Raw genomic sequence first — 19,860 nt, forward strand, 5'->3', positions numbered from 1 at the left:
ATAGAGCAGTAGGAAATACACAACCCAGTCTGCAGGGCTATACCTCGTATATAGAAATATGTAAAACTGTAGAAGGTACGGGTCTAGGAATATTTATATTGTATTTTTATGTATGAGAGAGTAATAAAACAATAAATTATGTATGCAAATCCCTAAACTGTTGATACGGGTGACTCAATGAAAAACAGATATTTGTCAACAAGTTTACAGAAGTATATAGGAAAACAATTTTAAATTGAGTATGACCACCAGGTATAAAGGTTGGAGCAGAATAGAATACAATAGTTGTGAGGGTTACTAATCCCTAAATAAGGTTGCCAGTGTCGGAGTGATGGAGGTTAACAGGTACTATTGAATTTGCAAGAAATGTAAGATGTTTATTTTATTGGTTATATATAACCAATAAAAGTTTAATAAGTACCTACCTATTTGCAAAATAAAGTTTAATTCTTTAGATAAAATAAAACGTTATATTTTATCTGAAATGAGTGCATTCCACGAAGTAAGGGTTTCAACAATCAAACATTTAATTCTTTAATTCCAGGAATCTACGACAGTAATTGACTAGATAATTACCTTCTAAACTTATTCCACAGAAAATGTGATAGTGGGTTTTTCCATTTTGTAGGAAGGTCCAAGTGGCGTATTCAAAATTCTTAACAGTTCACTAAAAGTAGGTACTTCAGTTGCAAGGTGCAGTTTATTGTGTATACTAGTGTTATGGAAAATTTGGAAGTGCCGTGTAAACGCCGAAAAATTGGTCCTCTAACAGTTAATGAAAAAACATTAATATTTAATTGTTTTAAATCATTTACAGACAAACGTTTATGTGAAAGTGTTGATGAGACCGTTGAGTTAGTTAGCAGTACACTTGGTGTTGGGAAATCTACGATTTACAGAGTTATTAAAGAAGAGAAATGTGGTAGTTTTCAAATGCCACGTAATGCTCCAGGGAAACCAAAATTTCAAATAGAATATCATTTTAAAGAAGGACTTCGACGGAAAGTGCATGAATTCTTCTTTAGACAAGAATTTCCAACATTGGATAAAGTTCTTGTCTCAGTTCGAGATGATAAGGATTACCCAGAAATGAGTCGAAGTACGTTATGGAAACTTTTAAAAGAAATAGGCTTCCGCTGGAAAAAGAATCCCAGAAAGTCTATTTTATTAGAAAGAAGCGATATTGTCATATGGAGAAGACATTTTCTAAGAACCACAAAGGAAATGAGAAACCAAAAAAGAAAAATATTTTATCTTGATGAAACATGGATCAACGAGGGTCATACACCAAATAAATTTTGGCAGGATGAAACTGTTACAAGTCAAAGGCACGCTTTTGTAAATAACTTATCTACTGGTTTAAACCCACCATCAGGAAAGGGACGCAGGCTGATAATAGTACACATTGGCAGTTCAGACGGTTTTGTTGAAGGTGGTTTATTAACTTTTGAATCAACTCGTACCGGTGACTACCATGAAGACATGAACGCTGATGTCTTTCAAGAATGGTTCGAACAAATGATAGATCTTCTTCCTAAGAACTGTGTAATAGTAATGGATAATGCAAGATATCACTCCAGACTTATAGAAGGACTGCCCACAACCAAGTGGTTAAAAAAAGACTTGCAGAATTGGCTGAGTTCAATAAATATTACGTACCATCCCGGATCTATAAGAAAGGAACTTTATTCGTTGTGTGCCCTTCATAAAGAAAAATTTAAAAAATACGAAATTGATGAAATTGCCAAAAATCGTGGAATGACAGTACTTAGATCCCCATCATATCATTGTGAATTAAACCCGATTGAACTGGTATGGGCTTCTTAGAAAGATTTTTGGGGCCGTAAATGAAAATGGGCTATGGCGTCGAAGATACAACTTTGAACTGTATCAGTTATACACCGATCCAGATATTGTGAAATTCGTTAAAGTGCAAAGACTTAGATGGGCTGGACACATTGCTAGGATGTCAGATCACGAATACACGAAGAGATTAACATTTTCAAAACCAGAGGGCACAAGAAGCAGAGGACGACCACGAATGAGATGGATTGATGATGTGGAAGAAGACCTACAGATTCTAGGGGTTAGAAGATGGAGGGAAGTTGCCAGGAATCGACAGGAGTGGCGACTTCTTTGTGAGCAGGCCAAGATCCACAACGGATTGTCGAGCCACTTATGATGATGAACTGGTATGGGCACAGATAAAGAGTGAAGTTTCAAGAAAAAATACCACTTTTAAAATTCATAATGTTAAACAGTTGTTTTTGGAGGCCGTAAATAATGTAAAACCTGAAAACTGGGAAAAGGCAGTAAATCACACTATTAAAGAAGAGGAAAAAATGTGGAAGCTGGACAATATTACTGATAAAATGATCGAGCCAGTTATTATAAATCTTGGTTCTGAAAGTTCATCTTCTGAATCTGATTTGGATTTGTAACAAGTAGCTGTAAGTTTTATATTAATATTTTTATTCATCTATTTAACATACCTTAGACGGTTTTAAAAACTCTTTTTCTCTTTTGTAATTTTTAAAAATTAAAAAAAATGTGAATTTTTTAAAACCCTTTTTAATGCAGGCCAGTCAGTTCTAATATAGTGTGTGATAAAAGAGGTCACTTTTGTTTACATACACATAACACTTTATAACACTGAAATAATTCATTTATTTTTTACAATTATTCAAAGTAATTTTTCAATTAATCTTGAGCACGCCCATGGAGTGGTCGGAGCTACCAGTTAAAATTATGCTAATTACTCTCTCGTTCATAAAAATAAACTATAGTAGTGGTGGAATGTACCTGTACATTTCTATTCAACTCTAGGGGAATACACATCTGAATTCCAGGGAGATATTTATGCAATCTGGCAGTGTATAAGAGAAATTAACATAAGAGTTTTCGAGCTGAAGCGGATCAAAATAAACGGCCAGATCGTCAGGCGGCTATGAGTACTCTTCGAAGTACTAATGTAGACTCGGAAGCTAGTGTAGGAAAAACGAGTAGAACCCAACAAATTGGTAGATACTGAATAGTAGAACTGATAAACTTGCTCAGGGTCGGCTTGCCATAAAGCACCACCCGCCATCGGAAAAAGCCTGTGTCCGAAAACAACATAACTCTCACTGGAAAAGTATACCCGGTTCAGCACATGGCAAAATGTCTATTGGACGGACATGCGCTAATACGGCTGAAGTACTGTGGAAAACAAGTAGGGATCAACTCAGAGTCATAACAAGCTTCCTTACTAGACATGCGCCAATCCAGGATCTGCATACAGTGGGACTGTTTCATGGAGATTTAATCTGCAGACTCTCTAGCAGAGAACCTAAAACAGTCAACTTGCATGACTGCGAGGTATTAGATAGCAGACAGCAAACACTTTTTGGCGATTATCAAGTCACTACAAAAACATATGGTATCCATCCACTAGATCTGTACAAGCTGGTACAGAGTCCAAAATTCTGGAATGGGTATCATCAAAAAAATTAAGGACAGCGGTATCTAAAATCAGTAAATTAAACAACGCGAAATTTTTTTTTAATTTTAAAGGTTGGACAAATAGTTGTTCTCTCTTATATTTTCAAGTGAAAGATAAAAAAGATAATTAAAAAAAAAGTGGTTTTCAGTGTTGTATTCAAGAAGTAATTTTGGTTTCAGGTAGGTCGTATCGCTGCTGATCATCCGCTGGTAGGTGGTCATAAAGGTCCTGTTCTGGACATCGCCTGGTGTCCTCATAATGATAATGTGATAGCTAGTGGGTCCGAAGATTGCGTCGTCAAAGTATGGCATATACCAGATCATGGCCTTATCAAAACATTAACAGAACCAGTCGTTGATTTAGTTTATCACCAACGTAGAGTCGGTCTCGTATTATGGCATCCAACAGCATTAAACGTACTTCTTACTGCTGGCAGTGACAATCATGTAGTTATTTGGAACGTTGGTAAGTTTAAATATGTTCTTCATTTTTTGCTTGGGAATTTAATCCGTTTTGAGTTTGTGTTTTTTTGCTACTTATTAAGGGAATAAAATCTCTTTTTTTGTTCGTCGTTAAGAAATAAAATGTGTAAATGTGTTATGAGATTTTGTGGATGTAGACGGCGACGGATCTTGGATACAAATTGGGAAATCTACTCAGTAAACCAGGTCAAAAAAAAAATCAACTTATTAGATCCTAAAAAAGGTTACAGTATCTTAAAAGCGTTATTATAGAAAAACTGCAACAAATATATGTAAATAAATTGTAGAATCGATTTGCTGGATATGCATTAATAATTTTCTATAATAACCTAAATTAAGAAGTTCCCACAAAACATTAAGAATAGGTTCATATATTTTTATTATTACTGCATAAATACATCGAAGCAAGATGTAAACATTTGTACATTTCGTGTAGCGCAAAGGATAAAAAACGATAATTTATCAATTGCTTTCGTTCATCGCCATCAAAGTTGATGGCACCTTTGTATGTACGCTTACCACTGAGGTGGGAACACTCTGGAGATCTTTGTTGGCTTGGTCTTGGAGTTCGCATTCAGCTATCAGAAGAGAACAAAACAAGGTCTAAATGAATTCATAGTACAGTGCATACATGCAAAAGCTATAACCTATAATATAAAAGCTATATATTACTATATATATATATATATATATATATATATATATATATATATATATATATATATATATATATATATATATATATATAGTAATTTGTTTCTCATAATAATTAATGATAGCTTTATTACATTAATTAAATAAAAGCTTAAATAATTAACAAATAAATGAATGTTAGCCATGGCTACAAGCTGATATAAATTACAGTTGAATATATTAATTAAACCATTATAATTGTCACATATAATAAATATGGGAGAGTTACACATAAAAAATATGGGAAAAATGTATTTGTTTGAGAATATCGGGTTAGTCAATTGAATTATGCAATAGTTTAAATAAAAATATTAGTGAAGGATACTTTCGCTAGACAAGATAGATATGAATATGGATCCAAAAAACTAGTAAAAAACATAAATCAGACAACGGCTACAAATTTGGCAAAGAATAAGGAGAAGAATAAATTTGATGATGATAGCAAGCAAAAAACAACAAAAGATAACATAACGTCCAAAGATCAGGAAACAAAAAAGAAAAAATACAAAGGAAGCAAAAAAACATACTAAAAGAAGCAACATGGAATATTAAGACGTTATTAAGGACTGGAAAATGGAAGAAGTAGCAAGAGAGTTAAAAATTACACAATAGACATAGCTGCGATACAACAAGTAAGATGGGAAAAACAGGAGAAATCACAAAAGAAGAATGTGTATTTATGTACAGGGGAGATGACAAAGAAGGCAAGAATGAAGTGAGGTTTTACATAAATACAAATCTCACAAACAGCATAACAAAGTTCAATCCGATAGATGGGAGGATCGCCAAACTGAGACTAAAAATGGAAAAACACTATATAACATTTGTTCACGCCACTGTCTATTTTAAGTTTATTTCATGAATTTTTTTCGAGCCGGCAACATAGCAGCGTATGCAGATATTATGCCATATGTGAAGCCAGGAAGAGTCCCTAAAAGCACCCCAAAACGACAGCACTCAAATACGAGACGAGATCGGTGATACAGCATTCAGAGCGGGCGGACATAACACTTATTAGCGTTCATATATTATTCATGTATTGTGTAATTCAAAATAAAGTCAGTTTTCCACAAGGAGTTTGATTATTTACCAGCGGCACACGCGAAGTGCAAATCAAATCATTTACAACATTAATAAATATATATGCTCCAACTGAATAATCCGATCCAACAGAAAAATATGATTTCTATGAAAACCTAAATAAAGAATGCGACGAAACACCAAAAAAAGACATGGTATTAATACTGGGAGACGCAAACGCACCACTGGGGAAAGAAGGAAATGGAAATTTCCTAGTCGGAAATGGAAAAGAAACTCTACACGAAAAAACAAACGACAATGGCTATAGAATCTGTCAACTCGCAGCAGCACTAATCAACAAAATTTGAGCATTCAAGAAAACATCCAGGCAACCTGGAGACATGCATTTGGCAGTGTATATATATATATATATATATATATATATATATATATATATATATATATAGTAATTTGTTTCTCATAATAATTAATGATAGCTTTATTACATTAATTAAATAAAAGCTTAAATAATTAACAAATAAATGAATGTTAGCCATGGCTACAAGCTGATATAAATTACAGTTGAATATATTAATTAAACCATTATAATTGTCACATATAATAAATATGGGAGAGTTACACATAAAAAATATGGGAAAAATGTATTTGTTTGAGAATATCGGGTTAGTCAATTGAATTATGCAATAGTTTAAATAAAAATATTAGTGAAGGATACTTTCGCTAGACAAGATAGATATGAATATGGATCCAAAAAACTAGTAAAAAACATAAATCAGACAACGGCTACAAATTTGGCAAAGAATAAGGAGAAGAATAAATTTGATGATGATAGCAAGCAAAAAACAACAAAAGATAACATAACGTCCAAAGATCAGGAAACAAAAAAGAAAAAATACAAAGGAAGCAAAAAAACATACTAAAAGAAGCAACATGGAATATTAAGACGTTATTAAGGACTGGAAAATGGAAGAAGTAGCAAGAGAGTTAAAAATTACACAATAGACATAGCTGCGATACAACAAGTAAGATGGGAAAAACAGGAGAAATCACAAAAGAAGAATGTGTATTTATGTACAGGGGAGATGACAAAGAAGGCAAGAATGAAGTGAGGTTTTACATAAATACAAATCTCACAAACAGCATAACAAAGTTCAATCCGATAGATGGGAGGATCGCCAAACTGAGACTAAAAATGGAAAAACACTATATAACATTTGTTCACGCCACTGTCTATTTTAAGTTTATTTCATGAATTTTTTTCGAGCCGGCAACATAGCAGCGTATGCAGATATTATGCCATATGTGAAGCCAGGAAGAGTCCCTAAAAGCACCCCAAAACGACAGCACTCAAATACGAGACGAGATCGGTGATACAGCATTCAGAGCGGGCGGACATAACACTTATTAGCGTTCATATATTATTCATGTATTGTGTAATTCAAAATAAAGTCAGTTTTCCACAAGGAGTTTGATTATTTACCAGCGGCACACGCGAAGTGCAAATCAAATCATTTACAACATTAATAAATATATATGCTCCAACTGAATAATCCGATCCAACAGAAAAATATGATTTCTATGAAAACCTAAATAAAGAATGCGACGAAACACCAAAAAAAGACATGGTATTAATACTGGGAGACGCAAACGCACCACTGGGGAAAGAAGGAAATGGAAATTTCCTAGTCGGAAATGGAAAAGAAACTCTACACGAAAAAACAAACGACAATGGCTATAGAATCTGTCAACTCGCAGCAGCACTAATCAACAAAATTTGAGCATTCAAGAAAACATCCAGGCAACCTGGAGACATCCATTTGGCAGTGAAAATCAAATCGATCACGTCCTAGCAACCAAAGTATTAGTACAAAAAAACACTGGATACGAGATCTCATAGAGGCGCAAACGCGGACATGGACCACTTTCTGGTAAGAATAAAAATGAGCGCACTTAAATAGAAAAAAGATATAAAGTTAAAAAACATTAAAAGTCATTAGAAGAGACTGAAATAAAAGAACAATTTAAACAACAGAAGAATGAAAATATATCCAACCTTATGAGTCAACCCACAAAGGTAAACGAAAGATGGCAAGAATTAAAAAGCAATATAAATGAAACAACAAGTGAAATAGTAGGAAAGAAAAAAACAACAAAAAGAAATACAAACTGTTACGATCAATACTGCGAAACAGAGAGAAGACTAAAAAATTCCGCCAGAATAACATGGATCAACAATTCACCAGAACAAAACAGGGAAAAATATAAAATAGCAAGAAACAAAGCCAACGTAACAAATAAAAAGAAGAAAAATGACTGGTTAAATGAAGAGCTAGAGGATATTAAAAACACAAAAAAATCATAAAATAAAAGAATTTTACAAAAAAGTCAGAGCAACAATAAAAATACGTCCGGCATTAAGACAAAAGGGCTAAAAAACCAAAAAGGAGAAACACTATTTGAAGATAAACAGATCAGCAGAATATGGGAAGAATATTACGAAAAAATGCTATTTACTACGGAGGAAACACACTGTGATGAAGAAGTAAGACAAGTAAGAAGTACAAGATACTGACGAAACAGAAAATCCCACAGAAGAAGAAGTACAAAAAGAAATTAAAAATCTCCAAAACGAAAAGCAGCAGGGGAAGATGAAATAGCAGTGGAATTAATAAAAACGAGTATAAAGAACACCACCACAAAGATAAGTTTCAACGGAACAAGGAGATCAAAGTAAATAAAGGCGTGAAGCAAGGTGATTATATCTCCCCGACACTGTTTATACCATCTTGCATAAACCACATATTTTGGGTTTTCAACATTTTACAATAGAGAAAGTAATACAACGCCAGTATAGAAACTTAAGAAGCGATAGAAAAGGGAAATTGTCAACATGATGACGGCCAACGTCTGAATACGGATACGGCACCTAAAGAAGAAAATGAAGAATCTTTTCTCTAATAAGACATTTAGCAGCCATAACAAAGCATTTTGTGATATAACATTATCATCTTTGAGTTGTTTTAATAAGAATAAACTATGAATTATGCTTATCTACAGATATTCAGTGCTTTACCGCACAAATATTATTATGCAGCTGACTTATAAAATGCGATTATCTCGAAAACGGTTGAATTTTGAGGTATGACAAGTATACATTTTCTTTGCAAAAATAATGTATCTTTAATATTTTTTAACATAAATAGAGCTAACTTAAAGAGCAAAAAAGTTAAGCGCAAATTTATGCCACACATGTGACATATGTGGTGCCCTCTATCAGTTACATTAAAGTATGCACAAAATTATAATTTATCCTACTCAATAACATCCAATTGTAAATTTTTGTCTAAAAATATTTACAAACGTAAAAATTATAGCGAAAAATATAGTACCTTTCTTAATATCAACATTTTATTAAAGCAAGTTGGCTTAAATCGTAATATTTTAAAGTGCAGAATCTACGGTTTCTATTTGTACAATTATTTAAGAACCACCCTGTATATGATTGACTATTTTGTCAAAATAAATGTAGAACATTTTTTAACTTAAAACGGAAATTGTTTTGAAGATATTTAATGAAACCGACATTAGGGCGTCATTTTTCAAATACCATTAGGAAACCGTTTCGGATAACTTAAAAAACATTAAAATCTGTACAAAACCTCTTATTAATTATCTCGACGTAATTAACCATTCAGCATTGTTATGTTTACTAAGAACATGAACAAAAAATTGAATAAAGTTAAATTAAAAAAAAAAATTTAAATTACAATTTTTACTGATTTTAATTTTAGGAACCGGGGAAGCCTTAGTTGAAATTGACTGCCATCCTGATATTGTTTACAGTGCCTGCTTTAATTGGGATGGATCAAAATTACTAACAACGTGTAAAGATAAGAAAATCAGAATAATTAATCCACGAACTGGAGAAGTCGAAGCTGAAGATCTGGCACATGAAGGTGAATAATTTTTGTAATACATACTTATTAGATTAATTTTTAAAATTACATTAGTATAAAAATGTTCATAATGATGGTTTATATTTTATTTAACCAGTTTGTGTGCAAGTTTAGTAAGAACTATAACTAAAATTATTTTTCATAATATTGATTGATTTAATTTTTTCTATTTGATTCCGATTTATTTTGCATTCAGTCATACATTTTCTAAAACAAAATTTTAGTTAAATATTAGAAATATCAAGAGTAGCTATAATTTATTAACACTGGCCTTAGCATGATCTTTGAGGAGATTCTTCTATTATATGTTAAATGATATGAACCAAACAATAGTTGCATGCTAGAGACCATAGTTAACCCCATTCTGTAATAGAGGTTCACATCGACCATATTGAGTCGTGATACGATTTAGTGTGCAGCAGGTGCTGAGTGGTAAGTTCAAGCTCGATCACTTATTCAAGGTATACTGTTGTTGGGTGGGACTTCAGTTTATCCCCTTGTTGGTTATGTTCAATTAGATTATTGTAGCTGTTTCTGCTACAACAATTAAAGAAAAGATGTATTTGCATGCTTCGTGGACTTCGAAAAGGCATTCGATAAAGTACAGCATGTAAAATTAATTCAGATGCTAAAAAATATAGACATAGATGACAAAGATATTCGTGTCATTAAACATCTGTACTGGAATCAAACTGCTACCGTAAAAATTGACATGAGACAATTACACCGACGAAATCTCCATACAATGAGGAGTCAGACAAGGTTGCATTTTGTCCCCAACATTGTTCAATGTTTACTTGGACCAGCTATTTAAAAAGGCACTTGAAAGATAGCCATATAGAATCAAAATCAACGGGGAACTAGTTAATGTAATTAGATACGCGGACGATACAGTAATTCTATCAGAAAATATGCTTGATTGTATTCACGAAGTAGGACAGAAAATGGCATTAAAATAAACTCACACATAACCAAATATTTAGTCTTAAGTCGTAACTCACATCCAGATGCAAAGCTTCAATTAAATGGAGTCCAAGTTGAAAAAGTTACATATTTGGAAACTGTCATAACGGACCAGCTAGATCCAGACATAGAGATAAAACGAAGAACAGCAATGATTAAAACTACTTTTATGAAAATCAAGACATTTCTTTGCAATAATGATCTCAGATTAGAACTAAGACAAAGAATGGTTAAGTGCTATATTTGGTCTGTACTTTTGTGTGGAACAGAAGTGTGGACACTAAAAGTATCAAGTATGAACAGAATTGAAGCATTGGAAATGTGGATTCATAGACGGATGCTGAAGATACCTTCGACAGCAAGAAACACTAATGAGGAAGTACTAAGGAGGGTCAACAAAACAAGTTTCTTAGTTAAAAAGGACTCGTGAATGGACTCAGATATCACATGCAGGGCAATTATTCCATGTGACAGAAGATCAAGAAGCCTTCTCAATGGTAATCGCCAACGTCGGATAATTATGATATGGCAAGTAAAGAAGAAGCCGTTACAGCGGTTTTTGGTGTGTCTTCAATATAATTGGGTATTGGTATTTCTCTGTTCTTCTTCCTCTTTATAAGCTTGGCGGACTAACACCTCTATGGAAGGTTGTCACTCCATCTTTTGCGCGGTCGTCCGATTGCGTACTTCTTCTGCTGATTGGTGACTTATCTCTTGCTATTTTGACGACACGGGTCTCCTCCATTCTGCTTATGTGGTTATTCCATTCTTTTTTTCTATTTTGTGTCGTTTCATTTATACACTGGACGTGACATTTTCTTCTAATGTCTTTACTTCTCTGTCGATCTCTCAGCGTATTTCCTGCAATTCTTCTCAGTACTCTCATCTCTGCATTACCTGTTTCCAGTAGCCTTGGCGTTGTGGCTGTGTCGGGTCTTGTTTCTGAGATATATGACATTATTGGTCTTACACTGGCTTTATAAATTCTTGATTTCATCTCAGTGTTAATGTGTCTGTTTCGCCATATAGTGTTGATCTCTCACTTCTTTGTCCAGGTCTCCATAGCTAGACAGTGTAATTCACAGGTATTTTATTTCCATTACTTGTTCAATACTGATGCCATCAATTTCTATTTTACATCTGGTTGGTTCTTTGCTGACTACTATTGTTTTAGTTTTTTGAGATGAGATTGTCATATTAAATTCTTTTGCTCTTATGTTAAATCTGTGGACCAGTCTTTGCAGACTATCTTCATCTTAGGCTATCAATATTACGTCGTCTGCGTAACAGAGTATTTTTATTTCTTTGTTTCCCATTCTGTATCCTCTCCCTTTGTTAACACTTTTGATGATTTCATCTATGATTAAATTGAAGAGCATGGTGCTCAATGAATCCCCTTGTCTTATGCCGCTGTCCATTTCTGTAGGTTCTGTAAGTTGTCCATCTATTCGGACTTCCATTTTGTTGTTTTGGCAGATGTTTTCGATAGTTTTTATTAGTACTTCTCTGTTGTTAAGCATATTCCTGTATTGATTTGTCGGCGTTTTGAGTCCGCGAAGGTGTGGCGCTGAAATGTTGCTTTGTATTGAAAGCCATTATGTTAGAGTAGATTTATTTACTCCAGCAGCCATTCTCATCATTTTCGTCATAATGAAACTTTTAAGCCAATCTCTGAAAATTTATTACTTGGTGGATAGTCTTCTCCTTTGACATTCGTCAGAAGTTTCTGGTACATGCAACCTTCAGATAGTATTATAGAATTTGTGATTTGATTTAGAAGTCTTACCTGTATACTTTTTGGTTTTATTTTGGCCTTATTGAAGAATTAGGACCATCTACCGAGCAATTGATTCATCGGTACATGGAGGGATTACTCAGAGTTATAGATAATTTTAGATTTAGTGTAGTTGGAGAATATACAGATTTTGCGATTGCTTCGCAATCTAGTTGGTGAAAGCGATAAATGAATTTACTATATTTTTAATACTAGGAGAGATTATTTCAAAACTAAAAAAATATTTTTTTATTAATAATTCAATATACCTATTATTAATTTTATTCAACATATCATTCAACTACAAAATTAATTATTTTTGTGTAGGTTCTAAAGCGACAAGAGCAATATTTTTAAGGCACGGTCTAGTGTTCACAACAGGTTTCTCGAAGATGTCTGAAAGACAATATAGTCTACGTACACCGGATTGTTTGGGAGAACCAATTGTAATGGTAGAATTAGATACATCAAATGGTGTTATGTTTCCACTGTACGACCCAGATGCAAATTTAGTTTTCCTTTGCGGTAAAGGCGATTCTGTGATTAGGTTTGTATTACAATTGGAGTAGCTTATTTTTGTTTTTATTTAATTATTTCTAGGTATTTTGAAATAACGGCAGAACCACCATTCGTTCATTATATTAATACCTTCCAAACACCCGATCCACAAAGAGGAATTGGGATGATGCCAAAGAGAGGATGTGATGTAACGTCCTGTGAAATTAGTCGCTTTTATAGACTCAACAACTCCGGTTTATGCCAAGTAAGTATTGAAATTAAGAAACTGTTGTCTATCAAATTCTTATTATAGTAAGCAGTACATAACTTAAAAGAAAATAAATACTATTCGCTCCGTGCGTGACTGACGCGACATCTACCGCCTTCATCTGACAGTTTTGGACCTCGCAATTTGAGGTTAAACATAATGATAAATAGATACGAAATTGACAAGTATTAATAATTAGTTTTTTAATTATATTTTTTCAGTTTATGTACAAAATAAATTTAGTATTAAAACTGGGTTTCTAAAAATTCATCAACTTTATCTTTTCAACCCCAAACTGAAAAAAGGGAAAAATGTAGTACTGGCAAATCAAGTTTTTCACGTGAAAGAGCATATATTTAAAAACAGTAATAGTAAAAGTTATAATATAAAAGCTAAAGTCATCATGCACTCTGCAGTTAGCTTGAAGCCTTATAAAATATCATTTAAGGTAAATTATTTAAATTTTTCCTATTTCAATTGCATAAAAATGAAATTATGTAATATTTACATTTTCATATTAATAGCACGAATCCATCTTTTTCTTTTCTCTAATTTATATGTAATCTTTGGAAACCTATAAAAACTACACTCACTATTTTTGTTATTATTAGCACAATAGCATCGTTTCAAGGTACCCCTACCATGTTCACGCACGGAGCGAATAAATATGGCCTTAAGTTTTTAATCCCAAAATAGTTTACTTTTAACTTTGGTGTAGTTCTTTCTGTTGTATAGAACCTTATATCCATATTTTAAAATATCCATATTAACCTAAAAGCGATTTAATATTAATAAATTACAGTTCTCGGTTTAATCTTCTGCGGTGTTGCGGTTTTTTTATACGTACTTTTATACGTATATAGTTATTAAAAAAAATTACTAACGATAAATATTTGTAATTTTAAATATGTAAAATCGTATAAAAAGGTAAATTTTTGGCAAGCAAAAAATAAATATTTATTAAAAAAAGGGGTCTTTGTTTTTTTAAACCTTTTCCAGGAAGATTAATACAGTTTTTTAACTATTTTTCGAATAATTTTTCTATTAGAAATAAGTTAACTCCAAAACTTATATTTTGAACATATTAACTGCTTCTCCAGGCGCTGAGAAACGTTGATCCTGTAATTTATTTTTGATTAAATATTTATAATCAAATAAGTCATTTCGAGGAATTCCTCGCCAGTTTGCTGTCATAGCTTTGTGATTTTACTTTTTATAGTGGAGAACATTCTTCGTAGAATAAATATGTTAAACCAGCATTTCCAAAAAAAATCTATTCTTGCACACTTACTTTATTATCATAGGCGTGCCAGCAACACAAGCAAAATATGACAAGCGGAATTTCGAGTTATGGGAATGTATCAAAAGCTTTCCTGAAGACACTATGTTCAGAAATTTAATAGTAGACTCAACTCTTATCCAGAGTGTGCCAAATACTCTTAATGCGAAGAAAGATAGAGGGTATTTCAAATCCAGTGGCGAGCACTTCCACGAAATACACTACTCAACAATTGAGGTGGATAATTTTAAAATTCCTAAAATTAACATATAAAACTATTTTTAAAATAATTACCTGCACTATACTCTATATGCTATCTTTATTGCCAATATTTTTTGCATGTGGTTCTTTTCTCCCTATTCTTATCGGCCCTTATCTCGTACAAAGAGAGTCATGTTGTTCCAAACATGAATATATCATTCGTATAAAAGTGCTCGTATTGGCTTTACCAGTTGTCAATAAGTCAAGAAAGCTATTTATCACAAAAACATTATGCCGCAAAGACGTTTAGAACTAGTGCAGCTCGAGCAATTAGTTCGTTGGATCCAACAAGACATAACTCAACAAGAGGTTGCTATGAGGCTAAATGTGTCGCAAAGTGTGATAAGTCGTGTATGGAGTCTGTATGTAGCAACTGGATCTACAACATACAGGCATGGAGGAGGAAGAGAACGATCTACAACTCGTCGGCAAGACCGTTTTGTAGTTCTGACGGCAAGAAGAAACCCAACATTCACGGCCTACAGAATCAACAATATCTTCAGGCATGCTACTGGACGAGCGATTTCCAGTCAAACTGTCAGAAGACGGTTACATGCATCCAATTTAAGGGCTAGACGGCGCGCTACCCATCCACGACTAACTAGGCAGCAGCGTGCATGCAGATATCGCTGGGCGGTGCAACACTATCAGTGTAATTTCGAAAATTGGAGGAATTGTCTCTTTACTGACGAGTCCATATTTCGTTTGTATACTAATGATGGCCGAATATTGGTGAGGAGGGAAAGAGGACAGCGTTACAATGAAAATGTGAGAGTCCCAACCACTCTTTTTGGAGGTAGATCCGTTTGCGTGTGGGGAGGCATATGTTTTGACGGTGGCACGGACTTAGTCGTCTTAATTAATGAGATAATGACTGCTACACGATATCGAGACAGAGTCATAGTACCAATAGTTGTTCCATTTTTTGGTGCAATAGGCGAACAATTTGTTCTGATTGATGATAATGCTCGCCCTCACCGTGCGAGAATTGTCAACGAGTGTATCGAAGCTCATGGCATTACAAGAATGGAGTGGCCACCGTGTTCACCTGATATGAATTGCATTGAACATGTTTGAACATAAATCGCCATACCCTGCATTTGTCGTCTGCTGGCTTTGCAACGTTTAGAAAGTACAGATTTAGGTTGAATCCTGAATTCGATTTCCGATTTATATTCTCATTATCTTTAAAACTTTGTATCGTCATTTTCATCAAATTTTGTCCACGAGACAGTATCTATATTAAATTTTGACATAAAAATTTCTTCCCCTTTTAATAACATCAGAAGATTCCGAAAAGAGGGATTAGTTTAATTTGAATCACACTAATAATATAGATTAACCAGCACAAAACTAGGTCATAATAAATTGTTTTATTTTTTCTTTTAGGTAATAACTATGACAGTGCCTAGAAAATCAGAGCTTTTCCAAGAAGACTTATATCCGGATACTATAGGAGATCAAGCAGCACAAACCGCAGACGAATGGATCGGTGGTCAAGACGCGGAGCCAATTTTAATATCATTAAAAGACGGATACAAACCCCCAGAATCAAAATCTTCTCTATCCGTATCTAAAAGAAGTAATTTGTTGGACAAAATTCCACCTAAAGGCGGAAAGGCTAGTAGTCAGGCTGCAAATGCGGCGGTAAGTACATCAAGAACTTTTTATACTCAGGAAATAATCTAGAGATTATGTATAATGTATAATACTCTTCAATATTCTCCCGCCAAATATTATTCTGTGCCCATCCTATCTTCTTCTACATCTTAATCTGCGGGTTTCCGTAATTATTGTAATTTTTTGTCTTCTCATTTGTTACTTCTAGAGACAATTCTTCATTTTTTTGTTGAGTATCTTAGGTATGCTTTAGTAATATATATATTAAGTCACACTGCTACCTAATGAGAATTTAGTGTGCCCCTCTTTGTTCAGTTTTTAGTGATTAATACCTATTTATATTTTCCTTTCAGAACAATTAGAATATGCTATATCTTTAGGTTAACGTTTATCTAGAATGGTTAAATAATAATAAATAAATAATAGTTAATAAACAAATACACCGAAACAACAGGGGATATCGAAAAGGGAAATGTATCGTTGGATAAAAAGCAGACTATACACACAGCCAAACTTATATAAAATCACCATGTTTTTCAAACCTGTATTTATTGTAAAAAACTTGTTATTGTTTCGAAGACTGAAGGTTTTTATTGAAAATAAACAAACAGATAAAACAATCAGATGACACAGTTTGGTAGGATATAGGTTATTTTCTTTAGTTGTAAATTCAAAAACGAAAATGTGCCTTATGTGGGGTTATCGGCTCTTTAAAGAGGAAAGATTATTTTTTCTCAACAATTTCTCACCCGCAGCTTTAAAGCTAACTTTTGGAAGCTACAGGTGTAAGTGTTTCAGTTGAAACGATAAGAAAAAGACTTTGCGCTCAAGGACTATACAGCAGTAGACAGTTACGGGTTTCCGAGGCAGCACAAGATTGATCGCCTCATTTGGTATCTTTAACATCAAAACTGGGACATTGGAAATTGGCAAAATTTGCTATTTTCAGAGGAAACCAGGATTTGTGTAAAATCAGATCGCTGACGAATCCGTGTACTTAGAGGGCGAGGAAGAAGCAAGAACGAAAATTGCCAGATCTGTCCACAGGTATAAAGCAGGAAGTGTCATGTTCTGGGGAGGCATTAGGATTGGTAAAAAAACTCCTTTAATTTCCATCCAACCAACTTTAACAGCTCGCAGTTATGTTGATTTGATTCTAGAACCTGTAGTTAGGCTCTGGAGAGGTGCAATGGGAGAAAATTTAATTTTCATGCATGATAATGCACCTCCACATACCGCAGAGTCATTGCAGACTTCCTTGAAGCAGAAGTTATCACTGTTCTGGAGTGGCCTGCTTGCTTACCCGAGCTTAATCCTATAGAGCATTTGTGGGATATGCTTAAAAAAAGAATTAGGGCTCGGCAGTATAATCCACAAAACACCGCACAACTAGTACAAGTTGCACTTGAAGAATTGAACAAACTACCACAACAAAATGTAACAATTTGTTTAGGAGCATACTGATGCGAATTGAACCTTGCATAAGGGCTAGGGTAATACTGACTACTAAAAAAGACATAAATAAATAAAAAAAATTAGATGTTATTCGTTTTACGTTGAAATTTTTTATGCTATTGACTGTAAAACAAATTTGGTTGTGTGTACTTAGAGCAATGGAAGAGTTAATATTCATTAAATGAACAAGCATTAAAAATATAAAAAGAAAAGCAGTTATCTAAGGCAGTTAACTATACGAGTATGTTCGTACATATAAATATAATGCATTGATTGGAGACCCTCTTTTTAATATAGTGAGGGTACTTTTAACCAGGGCTTCTAAGTCATTATTTTAATTGACCTTATATGTACAGTCCAATTTTATGTACTTAAATTTTCCGATTTTCTTGATATGCCAATTTTTTGTGATTAAATAAAACTTGTGATACATTTCTTTTTATATTTCAGGAGAATAAAACTCTTCAAGAGTTTGCGGATGAAATTAGAAAACTGAAGGCTATGATAGTAAAGCACGAGAATAGGATTCGGGCCCTTGAAGCGGAAGTAGCGCTGAAAAAAGCTGTCACTGCTGACGATGACGACGGCCCAGGAGGCGGTGACGGACTGAACGCAGCGCCAGCTGAAATGGCTTCGGACGAAGTGTGATGTGCCACATTGTATCAACGCGCACAACGACTACTGCTCAACTAATACTTATAAAGGTGTGTATCAACTTATAATTTAAATTTGTATTCACGTTTAAGTCAATAATGTTTCTGCGTTCTTCTTTTAATGAGTGCAATAATAAAACACGAATATTTTAATATTAACATTTTTTCATGAAAATTCAAGGACATGGGAATAGATTGGGCCGCTCATTGAGCCGCTTATTTTAAAGTTTTTGTGATTTTTTGGATGTGGGTTGTGATTTGTAGTAGTCTCTTGTTCATATTTATGTTAGATTCGACATATTTTTTTCATACATCAGATGCACTAAAAAGTCAAACTATAAATGGATTAGTCGTACACTAAAAGTTTTGCACAAACAATATAAGGAAAATATCTTTTTGGGGAAAAATTAGCTTTATTGTTTTCAAGACCAATACACTTTCGCATTCGAACAAATCAATCGTTGAAGCATTTATGGTAGTCCGAAATAGGCATCACAGCATCCCATCCGAAAAATCGATGTTTTTTGCCTTCAAATACTCGGATGTTACACGAACCTAGCGAGAGTTGGCATTGTTCTAATGCAAGAAGATGCTGCGATTCGGGTCGTTTTTGTGAAGGCCATCAATCACTTTTGATGTATGGATTTTCAGTCTGTTTCATCCGTTTTCAAGATACAGGGCGTTGAAGAAAAAAAAAATTTTACGCATTTTTTACGATTTTGCCGAAACTACTGGCAACATTGTAATGAAATTTTATACGAATATGTTTTGGAAGCTGATACATCCCATGCATTTGTTTTTATATCTGATTCTCATAGAGGCGCTAGTTACACGGATCGTACTAAGTATTAGTCAATATAACTTTTTTAAGAGTATAATTATTAATCAAAATTTCAAGTAAACTTAAACATCATTCAATTTTACACGAAAAAGGTACTCTTGGTAAAACTCGATACTGTGTACCGTTTTCGGAATATTTTGATTTGAAAATTATGAAGTAATAATTGATGCTGGTATAAAATAGTTAGTAATTAAACAAAACTCACAAGAAGAAAATTAAATTAATGACTAAGAACATAAAATAAAATTCAATTACAGTAAGTGTTCAAAATGCCCTCCGTTTTCGCGAATACACAAGTCTATTCTTTTTTTCTAAAGATTCCATTAACCTTCTAAACGGTAGGGGATCAGCTATGATGTCATTAAATTGGCGTTGAATTCTTTCTTCCAATTCTTGGCGTGAATTTACCTCTGTAGCATAGACTTTTTCCTTAATATACGACCAAACTGCGTAGTCCAAAGGGTTAAAATCGCATGACCGAGGATGCCAATGAATCGGAGCTTCTGCACCTCTACCAATCCATCGATTCGGAAAATGATTACTCAACCAATTACGACACCTTCTATCAAAGTGTGGTGGAGCTCCATCGTGCATA

General features: G+C 33.7%; 1 protein-coding gene across 1 annotated transcript in view; it reads left to right on the forward strand.

Annotated features, from left to right (window-relative positions):
• Positions 1-19,860, forward strand: part of coro (protein coronin) — a 52,622-nt gene that overhangs the window by 23,119 nt on the left and 9,643 nt on the right. Inside the window, exons 3-8 of the mRNA XM_072536909.1 lie at positions 3,661-3,946; positions 9,489-9,653; positions 12,718-12,937; positions 12,991-13,153; positions 16,086-16,343; positions 18,222-18,475. Coding sequence (XP_072393010.1) covers positions 3,661-3,946; positions 9,489-9,653; positions 12,718-12,937; positions 12,991-13,153; positions 16,086-16,343; positions 18,222-18,419 — 1,290 coding nt within the window. The 3' untranslated portion in view covers positions 18,420-18,475. The remainder of the gene's footprint in view (positions 1-3,660; positions 3,947-9,488; positions 9,654-12,717; positions 12,938-12,990; positions 13,154-16,085; positions 16,344-18,221; positions 18,476-19,860) is intronic.

The sequence above is a fragment of the Diabrotica undecimpunctata genome, chromosome 7, assembly GCF_040954645.1.
Source record: "Diabrotica undecimpunctata isolate CICGRU chromosome 7, icDiaUnde3, whole genome shotgun sequence".
NCBI lineage: Eukaryota > Metazoa > Arthropoda > Insecta > Coleoptera > Chrysomelidae > Diabrotica > Diabrotica undecimpunctata.